The sequence below is a fragment of the Haematobia irritans genome, chromosome 5, assembly GCF_050003625.1.
Source record: "Haematobia irritans isolate KBUSLIRL chromosome 5, ASM5000362v1, whole genome shotgun sequence".
Lineage (NCBI taxonomy): Eukaryota > Metazoa > Arthropoda > Insecta > Diptera > Muscidae > Haematobia > Haematobia irritans.
The window spans coordinates 157,612,815-157,634,003 of NC_134401.1; the positions used below are offsets into that span (position 1 = coordinate 157,612,815).

Here is a 21,189-nt window from a genome sequence, read left to right on the forward strand (position 1 = left end):
ATTAGTAGTATAGTCATGTGTTCAAAATTTGATTGAAATCGGTTCAAATTTAGATATAGCTCCCATATATATCTTTCGCCCGATATGCACTAATATGGACCCAGCAGCCAGAGTTTTATACCGATTTGCTTGAAATTTTGTACAAACATAACACTTAGTCGTATAGTCAAGTGTGCAAAATTTGATTGAAATCGATTCAGATTTAGATATAGCTTCCATATATATCTTTCGCCCGATATGGACTTATATGGCCCCAGAAGCCAAATTTGTGGCCGAATTTGGTTGAAATTATGCACTAGGAGTACAATTAGTAATATAGTCATGTGTGCCAAATTTGATTGAAATCGGTTCAGATTTAGATATAGCTCCCATATATATTTCGCCCGATATGGACTAATTTGGTCCTAGAAGCCAGAGTTTTGGTCCAATTTGGTTGAAATTTTGCACTAGGAGTACAATTAGTAATATAGTCATGTGTGCCAAATTTGATTGAAATCGGTTCAGATTTAGATATAGCTCCCATATATATTTCGCCCGATATGGACTAATTTGGTCCTAGAAACCAGAATTTTGGCCCAATTTGGTTGAAATTTTGCACTAGGTGTACAATTAATAGTGTACTCAAGTGTGCTACATTTTATTGAAATCGGTTCAGATTTAGATGTAGCTCCCATATATATCGTTCGCCCGATTTACACTCATATGACCACAGTGGCCAATCTTTTACCCCGATTTAATTGAAATTTTGCACAGGGAGTAGAATTAGCATTGTAGCTATGCGTTCCAAATTTGGTTGAAATCGGTTCAGATTTAGATATAGCTCTCATATATATGTTTTTCTGATTTCGACAAAAATGGTCAAAATACCAACATTTTCCTTGTAAAATCGCCACTGCTTTGTCGAAAAGTTGTAAAAATGGTTCTAATTTTCCTAAACTTCTAATACATATATATCGAGCGATAAATCATAAATAAACTTTTGCGAAGTTTCCTTAAAAATGCTTCAGATTTAAATGTTTCCCATTTTTTTTTTTACTAAAATTGTGTTCCACCCTAGTGCATTATCCAACTTAAATTTTGAGTCTATAGATCTTGTAAAAGTCTATCAAATTCTGTCCAAATCGAGTGATATTTAAATGTATGTATTTGGGACAAACCTTTATATATAGCCCCCAACACATTTGACGGATGTTATATGGAATCGAAAATTTAGATCTACAAAGTGGTGCAGGGTATAATATAGTCGGCCCCGCCCGACTTTAGACTTTCCTTACTTGTTTTTTACTAAAATTGTGTTTCACCCTAGTGCATTAGCCAACTTAAATTTTGAGTCTATAGATTTTGTAAAAGTCTATCAAATTCTGTCTAAATCGAGTGATATTTAAATGTATGTATTTGGGACAAACCTTTATATATAGCCCCCAACACATTTGACGGATGTGATATGGTATCAAAAATTTAGATCTACAAAGTGGTGCAGGGTATAATATAGTCGGCCCCGCCCGACTTTACACTTTTCTTACTTGTTTTGTTTTGTTTTAATTTTAATTTGAATTACAAAAATAATCATCGTATATGATTAAAAAAAATTGATTTAAAAATAAAAATTCTCTAGAGACACTGTTAATAAATTTAAATACCATTTGGCTTTCATTAATTATTTTTTAAAATTTATTCATCGAAATGATCTATTTAGTGGGAAACTTTTAAAATAAGTGTGTCAATTTGATAAACGTGTTATCTTTTATAGTTTTTTATCTCTCCGTGAGTGTGAGTTTGAGTGTGTGTGTGTGAAGCCTAAACCAGAGAATGAGAGAATGAAGCCATCGAGTAACGCTGACGCTATTAGCCGTCATCATTTAATTTTCACCGTTGATTTCTAGAATGTAGGCGACTATTTATTAAAAATTTCCAATATTTACGAAGGGTGATTTTTCAAAAATTTCTGATATTATCACCACAAAATTAAGAAAAATCTAAATAGAACATTTTAATACTATAATTTTATGCTCAATTGATCAAAATCTTGCTCAAATTAAAAATTGTCAAATAATCTTAGAAATGTGCGTAGTCGTGTACATTCTTGCGACCAAACTGCTAAGCAGCAGCCGAGGCTAAAAAGTCGACCGACCAAAATGGGTCGACTTAATTCTCTGCTTTGGATCAAACCAATTTATAGAATTGAATTAAAAAAAATCCCTTATTTCTCTACAATTCTATTCATTTAAGGACTGTTATGTGGATCAAGGATATTGCTGGTATCTGTGTGGTTATCTAAAGTTTCTTTAGGTTTGGATAAATGCTGATGTTTGTTTCTGGTGGGGAGTTCATGCATGTTTGAGGGAAATATATTGTGTATTTGTAAAGCTTTTTAAAAGCATGGCTTTCTATGAATGTTTAGTTTAGCTTTTTCATTGTTCACTGTGAATGTGAATATGCGAGAGTAATGTTGTTTTAATTTTTTTTTTTTGGTTTGAATTTCTGAAAGTGATCTTTCCAAAACGGCCCAAAAATTTGTGAAATTTATTAAAATTTTAAGTTTCAATTTTTAATTTACTCGATATAGTGAATATGAAAATGTTTGTTTAGATCAAAACTATAAATATATGTTTGCTTGTTAAATAATCGTATGTAGTATTTTCTTGAATATATTTTTATGATTTATAATGTGAAAATTTATTAATTCAACAACTGTTTATAATAACAAAAAAAAAACATAGTTGTGCCTATACATATTTATATGTAGGTAGAGTAGATATGTGAGTATTAAATATGTATATAAGAATATACGAAATTAATTAAAAATTGTGTATTCTTGTGCATAATTGTAATAACTCAATAAATTATAGGTATTGAGGGGAATAATTGTGTACGTATGTATATATTCATTACATACCTTTAGTAATAATTGATAGTCGTTAATTCGTTGTATGGGTAATTTCAAATGTTCACTTAAAGTTTTTTCGTCGTTATATCTAGTCGAAATTTCCTGGAAAAAAATAAATAAATAAATAAAATAAGAATTGAAATATAAAAATAAAAATTGAAACAAGTATAGCACCTCCCTTTAATATGCTATAAAAATATACTTTTTATATATAGTGCAATCTCTCAAAAAATCTCTCTCGGAAAAACAGATATTTCAATATTTTAGTGAAACAATTAACCAATTAACCCTTAAATGGGCACTGTATCTTTTAAGATACAACCAGGAAAAAATTCTTACATCTTAAAGTTTTTAATTCTATGAAAATAAGTTTGTTTAATGTTAATACATCATAAGGCTGTTTTTAAAAATATATTTTTTCCGGGAAATGTGTAGAACTTCTGAGTAATCTACAGTCAAAATTGAAAATTAAATTTTTACCAAAAATTCATAAAACTACAAATTTGAAGATAAGTAATATTTACCAGTGATGTCAATAATGTTGGTAAACAAAACTGTGTAGTGTTAATAAATATTTATTAATATTCTCTACTAAAATCAAATTGTGTATTTGTAAATAAAAACTTAGTTTAATACGCACTAAATTTTTTAAGATACTGTCACCGTTTAAAAAAAAACACATAAAATGTTTTTTTTTTTTTTTTTTTAATGTGGTATGCAGATTTTCTTTATTTACCATTTGGGATATTAGATATTTTTTTGCGGAAGAATCGGTCTTGCCCATTTAAGGGTTAACTACCCATAAAAGGACTTATCCCAAATGTGGACAAAATTCTACACTCTCAGAAAAATCGCTTCTGTAACATATACCCCAAACACATTTTCGGGATATTTTCAGGATTGGTCCAAACAAAATATTGTTTGTATTATTCAAACATATTATGTTTCACCTTAGGGCATACACTGGTAGAAAAAATTTTATGAATTTTTTTTGTGTGTATATATTTTTATGGCGCCAATTGGATGCTTCCATTATTTTACTTGCAGCATACTCTCTAGGTCTCTCTTTCTAAACACATATATGTTTATAGGCTATTTCTAAATTAATATATGTTTGCATCCAAGCATATTATATTTACAAACAATTTATGTTGCAAACATAATATGTTCTAACATATTAACATATATGTCCCAAAAATGTTATGCTGGTTTAGTTTGAATATTATATGCTTGCACTTATTTTTTATTATTGATTATTGTTTTATTGTGAATAGTAATGATCAGTGCAATTGTGAGGAGTTGGTGTAGTTTACAGCGCCGATATTTCTGTAGCAGAATTTCTGAATTTTTTACCCTTTGTCATTTGTAGAAACTATCAACATTTTTCTCTATAGAAAATTTTGTCAAAATTTTATTTCTATAAAAAATTTTGTCAAAATTTTATTTCTATAGAAAATTTTGTCAAAATTTTATTTCTATAGAAAATTTTGTCAAAATTTTTCTCTATAGAAACTTTTTTCAAAATTTGGAAAAATTTTATTTCTATAGAAAATTTTGTCCAAATTTTATTTCTATAGAAAATTTTATCAAAATTTTATTTCTATAGAAAATTTTCTTAAAAATTTATTTCTATAAAAAATTTTCTTAAAAATTTATTTCTATAAAAAATTTTATCAAAATTGTATATCTGTAGAAAATCTTGTCCAAATTTTATATCTATAGAAAATTTTCTTAAAAATTTATTTCTATAAAAAATTTTATCAAAATTGTATATCTGTAGAAAATCTTGTCCAAATTTTATATCTATAGAAAATTTTATCAAAATTTTATTTCTATAGAAAATTTTGTCCAAATTTTATATCTATAGAAAATTTTCTTAAAAATTTATTTCTATAAACAATTTTGTCAAAATTTTATTTCTGTAGAAAATTTTGTCAAAATTTTATTTCTATAAAAAAAATTTTGTCCAAATATTATTTCTATAGAAACTTTTGTCAAATTTTTTCAAAATTTGGGAACATTTTATTTCTATAGAAAATTTTGTCAAAATTTTATTTCTATAGAAAATTTTGTCAAAATTTTATTTCTATACAAAATTTTCTTAAAAATTTATTTCTATAAAAAATTTTGTCAAAATTTTATTTCTATAGAAAATTTTGTCAAAATTTTATTTCTATAGAAAATTTTGTCAAAATTTGGCAAAATTTTATTTTTATAGAAAATTTTGTCCAAATTTTATGTCTATAGAAAATTTTCTTAAAAATTTCTTTCTATAAAAAATTTTATCAAAATTTTATTTCTGTAGAAAATCTTGTCAAAAATTTATTTCTATAGAAAATTTTGTCAAAATTTTATTTCTATAGAAAATTTTGTCAAATTTTTTCAAAATTTGGGAACATTTTATTTCTATAGAAAATTTTGTCAAAATTTTATTTCTATAGAAAATTTTGTCAAAATTTTATTTCTATACAAAATTTTCTTAAAAATTTATTTCTATAAAAAATTTTGTCAAAATTGTATATCTGTAGAAAATCTTGTCCAAATTTTATATCTATAGAAAATTTTCTTAAAAATTTATTTCTATAAAAAATTTTATCAAAATTGTATATCTGTAGAAAATCTTGTCCAAATTTTATATCTATAGAAAATTTTATCAAAATTTTATTTCTGTAGAAAATTTTGTCCAAATTTTATATCTATAGAAAATTTTCTTAAAAATTTATTTCTATAAACAATTTTGTCAAAATTTTATTTCTGTAGAAAATTTTGTCAAAATTTTATTTCTATAAAAAAAATTTTGTCCAAATATTATTTCTATAGAAACTTTTGTCAAATTTTTTCAAAATTTGGGAACATTTTATTTCTATAGAAAATTTTGTCAAAATTTTATTTCTATAGAAAATTTTGTCAAAATTTTATTTCTATACAAAATTTTCTTAAAAATTTATTTCTATAAAAAATTTTGTCAAAATTTTATTTCTATAGAAAATTTTGTCAAAATTTTATTTCTATAGAAAATTTTGTCAAAATTTGGCAAAATTTTATTTTTATAGAAAATTTTGTCCAAATTTTATGTCTATAGAAAATTTTGTCAAAATTTTTCTCTATAGAAACTTTTTTCAAAATTTGGAAAAATTTTATTATTTCTATAGAAAATTTTGTCCAAATTTTATTTCTTTGTCATTTGTAGAAACTATCAACATTTTTCTCTATAGAAAATTTTGTCAAAATTTTATTTCTATAAAAAATTTTGTCAAAATTTTATTTCTATAGAAAATTTTGTCAAAATTTTATTTCTATAGAAAATTTTGTCAAAATTTTTCTCTATAGAAACTTTTTTCAAAATTTGGAAAAATTTTATTTCTATAGAAAATTTTGTCCAAATTTTATTTCTATAGAAAATTTTGTCCAAATTTTATTTCTATAGAAAATTTTATCAAAATTTTATTTCTATAGAAAATTTTCTTAAAAATTTATTTCTATAAAAAATTTTCTTAAAAATTTATTTCTATAAAAAATTTTATCAAAATTGTATATCTGTAGAAAATCTTGTCCAAATTTTATATCTATAGAAAATTTTCTTAAAAATTTATTTCTATAAAAAATTTTATCAAAATTGTATATCTGTAGAAAATCTTGTCCAAATTTTATATCTATAGAAAATTTTATCAAAATTTTATTTCTATAGAAAATTTTGTCCAAATTTTATATCTATAGAAAATTTTCTTAAAAATTTATTTCTATAAACAATTTTGTCAAAATTTTATTTCTGTAGAAAATTTTGTCAAAATTTTATTTCTATAAAAAAAATTTTGTCCAAATATTATTTCTATAGAAACTTTTGTCAAATTTTTTCAAAATTTGGGAACATTTTATTTCTATAGAAAATTTTGTCAAAATTTTATTTCTATAGAAAATTTTGTCAAAATTTTATTTCTATACAAAATTTTCTTAAAAATTTATTTCTATAAAAAATTTTGTCAAAATTTTATTTCTATAGAAAATTTTGTCAAAATTTTATTTCTATAGAAAATTTTGTCAAAATTTGGCAAAATTTTATTTTTATAGAAAATTTTGTCCAAATTTTATGTCTATAGAAAATTTTCTTAAAAATTTCTTTCTATAAAAAATTTTATCAAAATTTTATTTCTGTAGAAAATCTTGTCAAAAATTTATTTCTATAGAAAATTTTGTCAAAATTTTATTTCTATAGAAAATTTTGTCAAAATTTTTCTCTATAGAAAAAACTTTTTTCAAAATTTGGCAAAATTTTATTTCTATAGAAAATTTTGTCCAAATTTTATTTCTATAGAAAATTTTGTCCAAATTTTATTTCTATAGAAAATTTTCTTAAAAATTTATTTCTATAAAAAATTTTATCAAAATTGTATATCTGTAGAAAATCTTGTCCAAATTTTATTTCTATAGAAACTTTTATCAAAATTTTATTTCTGAAGAAAATTTTGTCAAAATTTTATTTCTATAGAAAATTTTGTCCAAATTTTATATCTATAGAAAATTTTCTTAAAAATTTATTTCTATAAACAATTTTGTCAAAATTTTATTTCTGTAGAAAATTTTGTCAAAATTTTATTTCTATAAAAAAAAATTTTGTCCAAATATTATTTCTATAGAAAATTTTGTCAAATTTTTTTTCAAAATTTGGGAACATTTTATTTCTATAGAAAATTTTGTCCAAATTTTATGTCTACAGAAAATTTTCTTAAAAATTTATTTCTATAAAAAATTTTATCAACATTTTATTTCTGTAGAAAATCTTGTAAAAATTTGGTTTCTATAGAAAATTATGTCAAAATTTTCTTAAAAATTTATTTCTATAAAAAATTTTGTCAAAATTTTATTTCTGTAGAAAATGTTGTCAAAATTTTGTTAATTTTTTTTTTGTATAGAAACTGTTCTCAAAATTTTATTTCTAAAGAATATTTTCTTAAAAATTTATTTCTGCAGAAAATTTTTTCAAAATTGGTTTTCTATAGGAAATTTTGTCAAAATTTTATTTCTGTAGAAAATGTTGTCAAAATTTTATTTCTATTTTTTATTTCTATACAAATTTGGTCAAAATTTTATTTCTATAGAAAATTTTCTTAAAAATGTATTTCTATAGAAAATTTTCTTTAAAATTTATTTCTGTAGAAAATTTTGTCAATATTTTATTTCTGTGGAAAATTTTCTCAAAATTTATTTCTATAGAAAATTTTGTCAAAATTTTAGTTCTGTAGAAAATTTTATTTTTATAGAAAATTTTGCAAAATTTTATTTTTATAGAAAATTTTGTCAAAATTTTATGTTTATAGAAAATTTTGTCAAAATTTTATTTTTATAGAAAATTTGTGAAATCTTCCAGTAAAAAATTTACTATATTTCGTAGAATTCTACCAACTGTGGCAACACCTCTAGAGAAGCCTCTCCATTCTCAATGTGAGACTACCGGTCCGCCCGGGTCGTTGGACTTTATATAGAATATGGGGTAGTCACTTTGTAATATGACTATGAAAAATATCATGAAAATGATAGAATTCTGCCAAAAATGGTAGATTTTTTTTACTGTTAAGTAGATTTGTAGAATTCTTGATTTTTGATAGATTTTGCAAAATTTTGACAAAATTTTCTATACAAATAAAATTTTTACAAAATTTTCTACAGAAATAAAATTTTGACAAAATTTTCTATAGAAATAAAATTTCGACAAATTTTTTTATAGAAATAAAATTTGTACAAAATATTCTATAGAAATAAAATTTTGAAAAAATTTTTATAGAAATAAAATTTGTACAAAATTTTCTATAGAAATAAAATTTTGACAAAAGTTTTTATTGAACTAAAACTTTGACAAAATTTTCTATGTAAAAAAATTTTGACAAAATTTTCTACAGAAATTAAATTTTGACAAAATTTGGAAATAAAATTTTGACAAAATTTTCTATAGAAATAAACTGTTAATTTTAAAATGTATAGAAATAAAATTTTAACAAAATTTTCTATAGAAATAAAATTTTGACAAAATTTTTTATAGAAATAAAATTTTGACAAATTTTTCTATAGAAATAAAATTTTGAAAAATTTTCTATAGAAATAAAATTTTGAAAAATTTTCTATAGAAATAAAATTTTGACGACATATTTTATAGAAATGAAATTTTGACAAAATTTTCTATAGAAATAGAATTTTGACAAAATTTTCTATAGAAATAAAATTCTTATTTGTAGAGTTTGTAAGTTTTTATTTGTAGAGTTTGTTTAGTTTTTTTTTATTTTCAATTTTTTTTCCAATATTTCGAACACCATCGTTGTCCGTCCTCAGGGAAATTAACTTTAACAAAAGAAAATAAACACAAATTAACCAAACAAAAATACAAATATGTAAAAAATATGTTACAAAAATTTACATATTTGTCTTTCTGTTTGGTTAATTTGTGTTTATTTTATTTTCTTTTGTTAAAGTTAATTTCCCTGAGGTTTTTCTCTGCTTAACCCTTTATTTCTTGTTTTATTTTAATCATCGACGAGCAAAATTGTTCTGTTCATTTTCTATCTCTTCTTTTAAAATCATTTGATACCATTCGATTGTCTGTCCATTTTTATTTTTTGCACGTCATTTGCTTTGGATGATCATCATGATGACGATGACGACGACGATGATGATGATGCGCTGACCCAACCACCCACAGTTCTAGTGAGAGAATATTAAAATCGTCTATTTTTAATTCGATTTCAAACTTTGTTTACGATTTTTCACCCACAATTTGGCAACAAGCTAAATATTCTATTTGGCTATGTTTCATCAAGAGATGGCTGCGATATTTTTGACTTCCATTTCTCAAAAATATTTTTTTTATTTTCCTTGTATCGCTAAGATATTACACTTTTATAATAATTTAATGTTTCACATTTGTTACTTAGTAATTTTTTGTTTGTTTTTGATATTGCCGTGTGTAGTCATCTTGAAAGATTTTAAAATTGTAAATTATTTGATAATATAACGACATGACATAATTAATCAACAGTTTTTATTTTATTTATCAACAGGATTTCTTTGAGGGGAATTTATACAAATAGACAAACATTTTTAATATACATAAAATTTTGTTATGTCCAAGGGAAGTACATAATAAATGCAGATCTGTTACATTCTTAAGGCATAAAGGTTCAATTCAAATATTATTGCATTAATTCATATTCATCTAAATAAGATTTTTGCTAAATAAAATTTTCTATAAAAATAAAATTTTGACACAATTTTCTTCAGAAATAAAATTTTGGAAACGTTTTCTATAGAAATAAAATTTTGAGAAAATTTTCATTAGAAATAAAATTTTGACAAAATTAGCTAGAGAATAATTTTAGTAAAATTTAAAATTTTTTATAAAAAAATATATGTACAATTTGCCATAGAAATAACATTTTGACAAAATTTTCTATAGAAATAAAATTTTGACAAATTTTTCTATAGAAATTAAATTTTGACAAAATTTTGACAAAATTTTATACAGAAATAAAATTTTGACAAAACTTTTAAAGAAATAAAATTTTGAAAAAAAATATAGAAGTAAAATTTTGACAAAAACTTCTATAGAAATAACATTTTGACATAGAAAAAACTTTTGACAAAATTTTCTATAGAAATAAAATTTTAACAAAATTTCATATACAAATAAAATTTTAACAAAATTTTTTACGCAAGTAAAATTTTGACAAAATTTTCTATACAAATCAAATTTTGACAAAATTTTCTTTACAAATAAAATTTTGACACAATTTTCTTTAATAACAAAATTTTGACAAAATTTTCTATAGAAATAAAATATTGACAAAATGTTCTATAGAAATAAAATTTTGACAAAATTTTCTAAATAAATAAAATTTTGACAAAAATTTCTATAGAAGTAAAATTTGATAAAATTCTACAGAAATCAAATTTTAGGAAAATTTTCCACAGAAAAAAAAATTGGACAAAATTCTACAGAAATAAAATTTTAGGAAAATTTTCTACAGAAATAAAATTTGACAAAATTCTACAGAAATAAAATTTTAGGAAAATTTTCTTCAGAATTAAAATATTAGGAAAATTTTCTACAGAAATAAAATTTTGAGAAAATTTTCCATATAAATAAAATCTTGACAAAATTTTCTATAGAAATTACATTTTGACGAAATTTTGAAAGAGATTTTTTTAAATTTAGTAGACTTTTGGTAAAATTTTTATCAAATTTTGGTAGTTTTTTTGGCAAGAGTGGCAACCATGGTCCTAATGCATCCGTGCATTTACAAAAAATTTCTATAGAAATAAAATGTTGACAAAATTTTCTATAAAAATAAAATTTTGACAAAATTTTCTATAGAAATAAAATTTTGACAAAATTTTCTATAGAAATAAAATTTTGGCAAAATTTTATATAGAAACAAAATGTTGTCACAATTTTCTATAGTAATAAAATTTTGACAAAAATGTCTATAGAAATAAAATTTTGATAAAAATGTTTATAGAAATAAAATTGTGACAAAAATTCTATAGAAATAAAATTTTGACAAAATTTTCTATAGAAATAAAATTTTGACAAAATTTTCGATAAAAATAAACTTTGGACAAAATGTTCGATAGAAATAAAATTTTGACAAAATTTTCTATAGAAATAAAATTTGGACAAAATTTTCGATAAAAATAAAATTTTTTGACAAAATTTTATATAGAAACAAAATTTTGCCACAATTTTCTATAGTAATGAAATTTTCATTTGTTTTGTTTTGTTATTATTGGTTTTGATAAAAATGTCTATAGAAATAAAATTTTGATAAAAATGTCTATAGAAATAAAATTTTGACAAAAATTCTATAGAAATAAAATTTTGAAAAAATTTTCTATAGAAATAAAATTTTGACAAAATTTTCTATAGAAATAAAATTTGGAGAAAATTTTCGATAAAAATAAAATTTGGACAAAATGTTCGATAAAAATAAACTTTGGACAAAATGTTCGATAGAAATAAAATTTTGACAAAATTTTCTATATAAATAAATTTTTGACAAAAGTTCAAAAGAAATAAAATTATGATAAAATTTTCTATAGATATAAAATTTTGACAAAAATTTTCTATAGATATAAAATTTTGACAAAATTTTCTGTAGAAAGAAAATTTTGACAAAATTTTCTATAGAAATAAAAATTTGCCAAAATTTTCTATAGAAATAAAATTTTGATAAAAATGTCTATAGAAATAAAATGTTGACAAAAATTTCTATAGAAATAAAATTTTGACAAAATTTTCTATAGAAATAAAATTTTGACAACATTTATTATAGAAATAAAATTTGGACAAAATTTTCGATCGAAATAAAATTTTGACTAAATTTTCTGTAGAAATAAAATGTTGACAAAATTTTCTAAAGAAATAAAATTTTGACAAAATTCTACAGAAATAAAATTTTGACAAAATTCTACAGAAATAAAATGTTGACAAAATTTTCTACAGAAATAAAATTTTGACAAAATTCTACAGAAATAAAATTTTAGGAAATTTTCTTACAGAAATAAAATATTAGGAAAATTTTCTACAGGAATGACAAAATTTTCTATAGCAATAAAATTTTGACAAAATTTTCTATAGAAATTACATTTTGACGAAATTTTGAAAGAGATTTTTTAAATTTAGTAGATTTTTGGTAAAATTTTCTTCAAATTTTGGTAGATTAATTTGGCAAGATTGGCAACCATGTTCCCAATACATCCTTGCATATTTTATATATAGATATAAAAGTGTGACACAATTTTCTACAGAAATAAAATTTTAGGAAAATTTTCTACAGAAATAAAATTTGACAAAATTCTACAGAAATAAAATTTTAGGAAAATTTTCTTCAGAATTAAAATATTAGGAAAATTTTCTACAGAAATAAAATTTTGAGAAAATTTTCCATATAAATAAAATCTTGACAAAATTTTCTATAGAAATTACATTTTGACGAAATTTTGAAAGAGATTTTTTTAAATTTAGTAGACTTTTGGTAAAATTTTTATCAAATTTTGGTAGTTTTTTTGGCAAGAGTGGCAACCATGGTCCTAATGCATCCGTGCATTTACAAAAAATTTCTATAGAAATAAAATGTTGACAAAATTTTCTATAAAAATAAAATTTTGACAAAATTTTCTATAGAAATAAAATTTTGACAAAATTTTCTATAGAAATAAAATTTTGGCAAAATTTTATATAGAAACAAAATGTTGTCACAATTTTCTATAGTAATAAAATTTTGACAAAAATGTCTATAGAAATAAAATTTTGATAAAAATGTTTATAGAAATAAAATTGTGACAAAAATTCTATAGAAATAAAATTTTGACAAAATGTTCGATAGAAATAAAATTTTGACAAAATTTTCTATAGAAATAAAATTTGGACAAAATTTTCGATAAAAATAAAATTTTTTGACAAAATTTTATATAGAAACAAAATTTTGCCACAATTTTCTATAGTAATGAAATTTTCATTTGTTTTGTTTTGTTATTATTGGTTTTGATAAAAATGTCTATAGAAATAAAATTTTGATAAAAATGTCTATAGAAATAAAATTTTGACAAAAATTCTATAGAAATAAAATTTTGAAAAAATTTTCTATAGAAATAAAATTTTGACAAAATTTTCTATAGAAATAAAATTTGGACAAAATTTTCGATAAAAATAAAATTTGGACAAAATGTTCGATAAAAATAAACTTTGGACAAAATGTTCGATAGAAATAAAATTTTGACAAAATTTTCTATATAAATAAATTTTTGACAAAAGTTCAAAAGAAATAAAATTATGATAAAATTTTCTATAGATATAAAATTTTGACAAAAATTTTCTATAGATATAAAATTTTGACAAAATTTTCTGTAGAAAGAAAATTTTGACAAAATTTTCTATAGAAATAAAAATTTGCCAAAATTTTCTATAGAAATAAAATTTTGATAAAAATGTCTATAGAAATAAAATGTTGACAAAAATTTCTATAGAAATAAAATTTTGACAAAATTTTCTATAGAAATAAAATTTTGACAACATTTATTATAGAAATAAAATTTGGACAAAATTTTCGATCGAAATAAAATTTTGACTAAATTTTCTGTAGAAATAAAATGTTGACAAAATTTTCTAAAGAAATAAAATTTTGACAAAATTCTACAGAAATAAAATTTTGACAAAATTCTACAGAAATAAAATGTTGACAAAATTTTCTACAGAAATAAAATTTTGACAAAATTCTACAGAAATAAAATTTTAGGAAATTTTCTTACAGAAATAAAATATTAGGAAAATTTTCTACAGGAATGACAAAATTTTCTATAGCAATAAAATTTTGACAAAATTTTCTATAGAAATTACATTTTGACGAAATTTTGAAAGAGATTTTTTAAATTTAGTAGATTTTTGGTAAAATTTTCTTCAAATTTTGGTAGATTAATTTGGCAAGATTGGCAACCATGTTCCCAATACATCCTTGCATATTTTATATATAGATATAAAAGTGTGACACAATTTTCTATAGAAATAAAATTTTTACAAAATTTGATAGATAAATTTTTTGGCAAAATTAAAATTTTCTACAATAAAAAAATTATGGTACAATTTTCTATAGAAATAAAATTTTGAGGAAATTTTCTATAGAAATAAAATTTTCTATACAAATAACATTTTAACAAAATTTTCTATAGAAATAAAATATTGACAAAATTTTCTATAGAAATAAAATATTGACAAAATTTTCTATAGAAATAAAATTTTGACATAATTTATTATAGAAATAAAATTTTAACAAATTTTTCTGGAGAAATAAAATATTGACAAAATTTTCTATATTTAATAAAATTTTGATAAAATTTTCTATAGAAATAGAATTTTGAACATTTTCTTTACCATTCATCCTCAAAATGGAGACAATGTTAGATATATGTAGTTTTCAAGCTTTTTTCAATATTTCAATCTTTATCTCTTTTTATTTAATGGAATATCTTGATTTATGTTTTTGATATTTATTTTCAATTTCTATAGAAAAAAAAACAACATATTCTATAGAAATAAAATTTTGACATAATTTTCTATAAAAATGAAATTTTAACAAATTTTTCTATAGAAATTAAATATTGACAAAATTTTCTATAGATACAAAATTTTGACAAAATTGCCCATAGAAATAAAATTTTGAGAAAATGTTCTATAGAAATAAAATTTTGACAAAATTTTCTATAGAAATAAAATTTTGACAAAATTTTCTATAGAAATAAAATTTTTACAAAATTTCCTATAGAAATAAAATTTTGACAAAATTTTCTATAGAAATAAAATTTTGATAAAAATTTTCTATAGAAATAGAATTTTGAATATTTTCTTGACAATTCATCTTCAAAATGGGGACAAAGTTAAATATATGTAGTTTTTTTCTTTGTAATTCAATATTTATCTCTTTTTATTTAATGGAATATTTTGATTTAAGTTTCTTGATATTTATTTTCAGTTTCTATAAAAAAAAAAAAAAACAAAATTGTCTAAAGAAATAAAATTTTGACATAATTTTCTATAAAAATGAGATTTTAACAAAATTTTCTATAGAAATTAAATATTGACAAAATTTTTTATAGATACAAAATTTTGACAAACTTTCCTATAGAAATAAAATTTTGAGAAAATGTTCTATAGAAATAAAATTTTGACAAAATTTTCTATAGAAATAAAATTTTGACAAAATTTTCTATAGAAATAAAAATTTGACAAAATTTTCTATAGAAATAAAATGTTCTATAGAAATAGAATTTTGAATATTTTCTTGACAATTCATCTTCAAAATGGGGACAAAGTTAGATATATGTAGTTTTTTTCCTTTGTAATTCAATATTTATCTCTTGTTATTTAATGGAATATTTTGATTTAAGTTTCTTGATATTTATTTTCAGTTTCTATAGAAAAAAAAACAAAATTTTCTAAAGAAATAAAATTTTGACATAATTTCTATAAAAATGAAATTTTAACAAAATTTTCTATAGAAATTAAATATTGACAAAATTTTCTATAGATACAAAATTTTGACAAACTTTCCTATAGAAATAAAATTTTGAGAAAATGTTCTATAGAAATAAAATTTTGACAAAATTTTCTACAGAAATAAAATGTTGTATAGAAATAGAATTTTGAATATTTTCTTGACAATGATTTATGTGATTTATGTTTTTTGATATTTATTTTATGATTTATGTTTTTTGATATTTATTTTCAATTTCTATAAAAAAAAAAACAAAATTTTCTATAGTAATAAAATTTTGACATAATTTTCTATAAAAATGAAATTTTGACAAAATTTTCTATAGATACAAAATTTTGACAAAATTTTCTATAGAAATAAAATTTTAAGAAAATGTTCTATAGAAATAAAATTTTGACAAAATTTCCTATAGAAATAAAATTTTGACAAATTTTTCTATAGAAATAAAATTTTGATAAAATTTTATATAGAAATAGAATTTTGATAAAATTTTCTATAGAAATAGTATTTTAAATATTTTCTTGACAATTTATCTTCAAAATGGGGACAAATTTAGATATATGTAGTTTTTTTCTTTTTAATTCAATATTTATCTCTTTAATGGAATATTTTGATTTATGTTTTTTGATATATATTTTCAATTAGTTATTGCATTTTAAAAGGGGTACATAGAAAACCACAATATATCATTTATTGTATTTGATGTGTGTTCAAGCTAAAAAGCTAACCAACACTTTCACCAAAAGCTCAACTACTTAAATTTGTGCTTGTAAAATAGAAAATAATTTTAATGGTTTTCAAATTGGCATCGTTAAATCACAAAATGTCCTAATTTCAAATGATTCGATGAAGAAGCTCAAGCAGCTAGCAAACCAACCAGCCAACCAACCAACCATCTAACACAAATCACACCCAGAGTACATGCAGTTGTCATTTTCTGATGAAGTGGGACAACATTTGTTTCGATTTTTAATTGAAGGAAAAATGTTGCTGAGATCTCTGTGCTTGTTTCTTCTTCAATTTTCCTTCAAAAATAGATTTTTTTTCATTTGCGTATGCATTTTGGGACACTTGGATACATAAATAACAATTCTGCGAATATATGAAACTCTCTATCCAATATCATCATTCTCCATCCCCAGAATGGGACGAAGGCCTTTTCTCGAAACAGAAATAAACAAAATCATGTCGAACATTTTTTTAAAAATGAAATGACAATTTGTATCCATCATAATAATTTTCAGTTTCCAGTTGAGTGATTGAGACGACGACTTCATCGCCGCGGCGGGTATAATTTCTCAATATGTTTTTACCAAAAATATTGTGATTTTCCTACAGTATTATGACGACAATAATTATGTATGGGTACTTTTGAATATGTATGTATTAATAAATATTTGTTTTTACGCATATTGATTTACGAACAAAATATTGTACACTAAACAACAAAGTTGTCCGTCCGTCCATATATTTGTAGTTTTCAAATGGGATGTCGAAGTTTTTAACCGATTTTAAATATCATTTGTAAGCACATCCATAGCGAAAAGCGCGACGGTTAACGGCATGTCGCCAAATAAAAATCTTTTCTAATTTATTAGCTGTAAATTATATAGTGTTGCCAATTCTTTCTAAATATTCCAACTCTAAACTAGGCATTGTTGTTGCTTTGCTAAATGAAACTATCTAAATGTTCGTGGAATTTTCGTTCGCCTCTAGATGAACGAAACGTCAAAAATTGATCGTTGATATCTCGAGAACTAGAGTCACAATTATTTCGGTGTGCGATAGTAAATCATAAAGAACGTGTTCATAGCAAAGTTGGAGTTTTTGTAGCGAATATATAGCATTTTCACTTCAAATGAAACCTTTTTCAACTCAAATGAATCATTTTTCAAATCAAATGAATCATTTTTCAAATCAAATAATCAACTTTTTCCACTTCCGATGCAGTCCTTTTGGACAAGTATAAGAAAGTACGCAATTAGGCTATTTTAAGTGAAAATTTTAGTTTTGGACAATTAAATTTCACAACAAAAAATACAAAATCAAAAAAAAACAAGTAAGGAAAGTCTAAAGTCGGGCGGGGCCGACTATATTATACCCTGCACCACTTTGTAGATCTAAATTTTTGATACCATATCACATCCGTCAAATGTGTTGGGGGCTATATATAAAGGTTTGTCCCAAATACATACATTTAAATATCACTCGATCTGGACAGAATTTGATAGACTTTTACAAAATCTATAGACTCAAAATTTAAGTCGGCTAATGCACTAGGATGGAACACAATGTTAGTAAAAAAATATGGGAAACATTTAAATCTGAAGCAATTTTAAGGAAACTTCGCAAAAGTTTATTTATGATTTATCGCTCGATATATATGTATTAGAAGTTTAGGAAAATTAGAGTCATTTTTACAACTTTTCGAGTAAGCAGTGGCGATTTAACAGGGAAAATGTTGGTATTTTGACCATTTTTGTCGAAATCAGAAAAACATATATATGGGAGCTAAATCTAAATCTGAACCAATGTCAACCAAATTTGGCACGCATAGCTACAATGCTAATTCTACTCCCTGTGCAAAATTTCAACTAAATCGGAGTTAAAAATTGGCCTCTGTGGTCATATGAGTGTAAATCGGGCGAAAGCTATATATGGGAGCTATATCTAAATCTGAACCGATTTCAACCAAATTTGGCACGCATAGCTACAATGCTAATTACACTCCCTGTGCAAAATTTCAACTAAATCGGAGCAAAAAATTGGCCTCTGTGGGCAAATGAGTGTAAATCGGGCGAAAGCGATATATGGGAGCTATATCTAAATCTGAACCGATTTCAACCAAATTTGGCACGCATAGCTATAATGCTAATTATACTCCCTGTGCAAATTTTCAAATAAATCGGAGCAAAAAATTGGCCTCTGTGGTCATTTGAGTGTAAATCGGGCGAAAGCTATATATGGGAGCTATATCTAAATCTGAACCTATTTCAACCAAATTTGGCGCGCATAGCTACAATGCTAATTATACTCCCTGTGCAAAATGTCAACTAAATCGGAGCAAAAAATTGGCCTCTGTGGTCATTTGAGTGTAAATCGGGCGAAAGCTATATATGGGAGCTATATCTAAATCTGAACCGATTTCAACCAAATTTGGCACGCATAGCTACAATGCTAATTCTACTCCCTGTGCAAAATTTCAACTAAATCGGAGCAAAAAATTGGCCTCTGTGGGCACATGAGTGTAAATCGGGCGAAAGCTATATATGGGAGCTATATCTAAATCTGAACCGATTTGGCTGATATTTTGCAAGTTTTTCTAAACTCTTAAAATATTCGGATGTACAGAATTTTAGGAAGATCGGTTGATATACACGCCAATTATGACCAGATCGGTGAAAAATATATATTGCAGCTATATCTAAATCTGAACCGATTTTTTCCAAAATCAATAGGGATCGTCTTTGAGCCGAAACAGGACCCTATACCAAATTTTAGGACAATCGGACTAAAACTGCGAGCTGTACTTTGCACACAAAAATACATCAACAGACAGACAGACAGACAGACAGACAGACGGACAGACAGACGGACAGACAGACAGACGGACATCGCTAAATCGACTCAGAATTTAATTCTAAGCCGATCCGTATACTAAAAGGTTGGTCTATGATTACTCCTTCTTGGCGTTACATACAAATGCACAAACTTATTATACCCTGTACCACAGTAGTGGTGAAGGGTATAAAAAGTAAGGAAAGTCTAAAGTCAGGCGGGGCCGACTATATTATACCCTGCACCACTTTTGTAGATCTAAATTTTCGATACCATATTACATCCGTCAAATGTGTTGGGGGCTATATATAAAGGTTTGTCCCAAATACATACATTTAAATATCACTCGATCTGGACAGAATTTGATAAACTTCTACAAAATCTATAGACTCAAAATGTAAGTCGGCTAATGCACTAGGGTGGAACACAATGTTAGTAAAAAAATATTTAAATCTGAAGCAATTTTAAGGAAACTTCGCAAAAGTTTATTTATGATTTATTGCTCAATATATATGTATTAGAAGTTTAGGAAAATTAGAGTCATTTTTACAACTTTTTGACTAAGCAGTGGCGATTTTACAAGGAAAATGTTGGTATTTTGACCATTTTTGTCGAAATCAGAAAAACATATATATGGGAGCTATATCTAAATCTGAACCGATTTTAATCAAATTTGGCACACATGACTATACTACCAATTTTACTCCTTGTGCAAAATTTCAAGCTAATCGGGATAAAACTCTGGCTTCTGGGTCCATATAAGTGCATATCGGGCGAAAAATATATATGGAAGCTATATCTAAATCTGAACCGATTTCAATCAAATTTGGCACACATGACTATACTACCAATTTTACTCCTTGTGCAAAATTTCAAGCTAATCGGGATAAAACTCTGGCTTCTGGGTCCATATAAGTGCATATCGGGCGAAAGATATATATGGGAGCTATATCTAAATCTGAATCGATTTCAACCAAATTTGGTACGCATAGCGACAATGCTAAATCTACTCCCTGTGCAAAATTTCAACCAAATTGGGCCAAAACTCTGACTTTTAGGACCATATTAGTCCATATCGGGCGAAAGATATATATGGGAGCTATATCTAAATCTGAACCGAGTTCAATCAAATTTTGGCACACATGACTATACTACCAATTTTACTCCTTGTGCAAAATTTCAACCAAATTGGGAAAAAACTCTGGCTTCTGGGGCCATATAAGTCCATATCGGGCGAAAAATATATATGGAAGCTATATCTAAATCTGAACCGATTTCAATCAAATTTGGGACACATGACTATACTACCAATTTTACTCCTTGTGTAAAATTTCAAGCTAATCGGGATAAAACTCTGGCTTCTGGGTCCATATAAGTGCATATCGGGCGAAAGATATATATGGGAGCTATATCTAAATCTGAATCGATTTCAACCAAATTTGGCACGCATAGCGACAATGCTAAATCAACTCCCTGTGCAAAATTTCAACCAAATTGGGCCAAAACTCTGGCTTTTAGGACCATATTAGTCCATATCGGGCGAAAGATATATATGGGAGCTATATCTAAATCTGAACCGATTTCAATCAAATTTTGCACACTTGACTATACTACTAACTGTACTCCTAGTGCAAAATTTCAACCAAATTCGACCAAAAATCTAGCTTCTGAGTCCATATAGGGCGAAAGATATATATGGGAGCTATATCTAAA

The 21,189-nt window shown here is 23.7% G+C and overlaps 1 protein-coding gene across 4 annotated transcripts in view; it reads right to left on the reverse strand.

Moving 5' to 3' along the window:
- Positions 1 to 21,189, reverse strand: part of Obsc (Obscurin) — a 109,988-nt gene that overhangs the window by 35,873 nt on the left and 52,926 nt on the right. For all 4 annotated transcript variants that reach the window (XM_075313169.1, XM_075313172.1, XM_075313171.1 and 1 more), the window contains one exon: positions 2,897 to 2,989. In XM_075313169.1, coding sequence (XP_075169284.1) covers positions 2,897 to 2,989 — 93 coding nt within the window. The remainder of the gene's footprint in view (positions 1 to 2,896; positions 2,990 to 21,189) is intronic.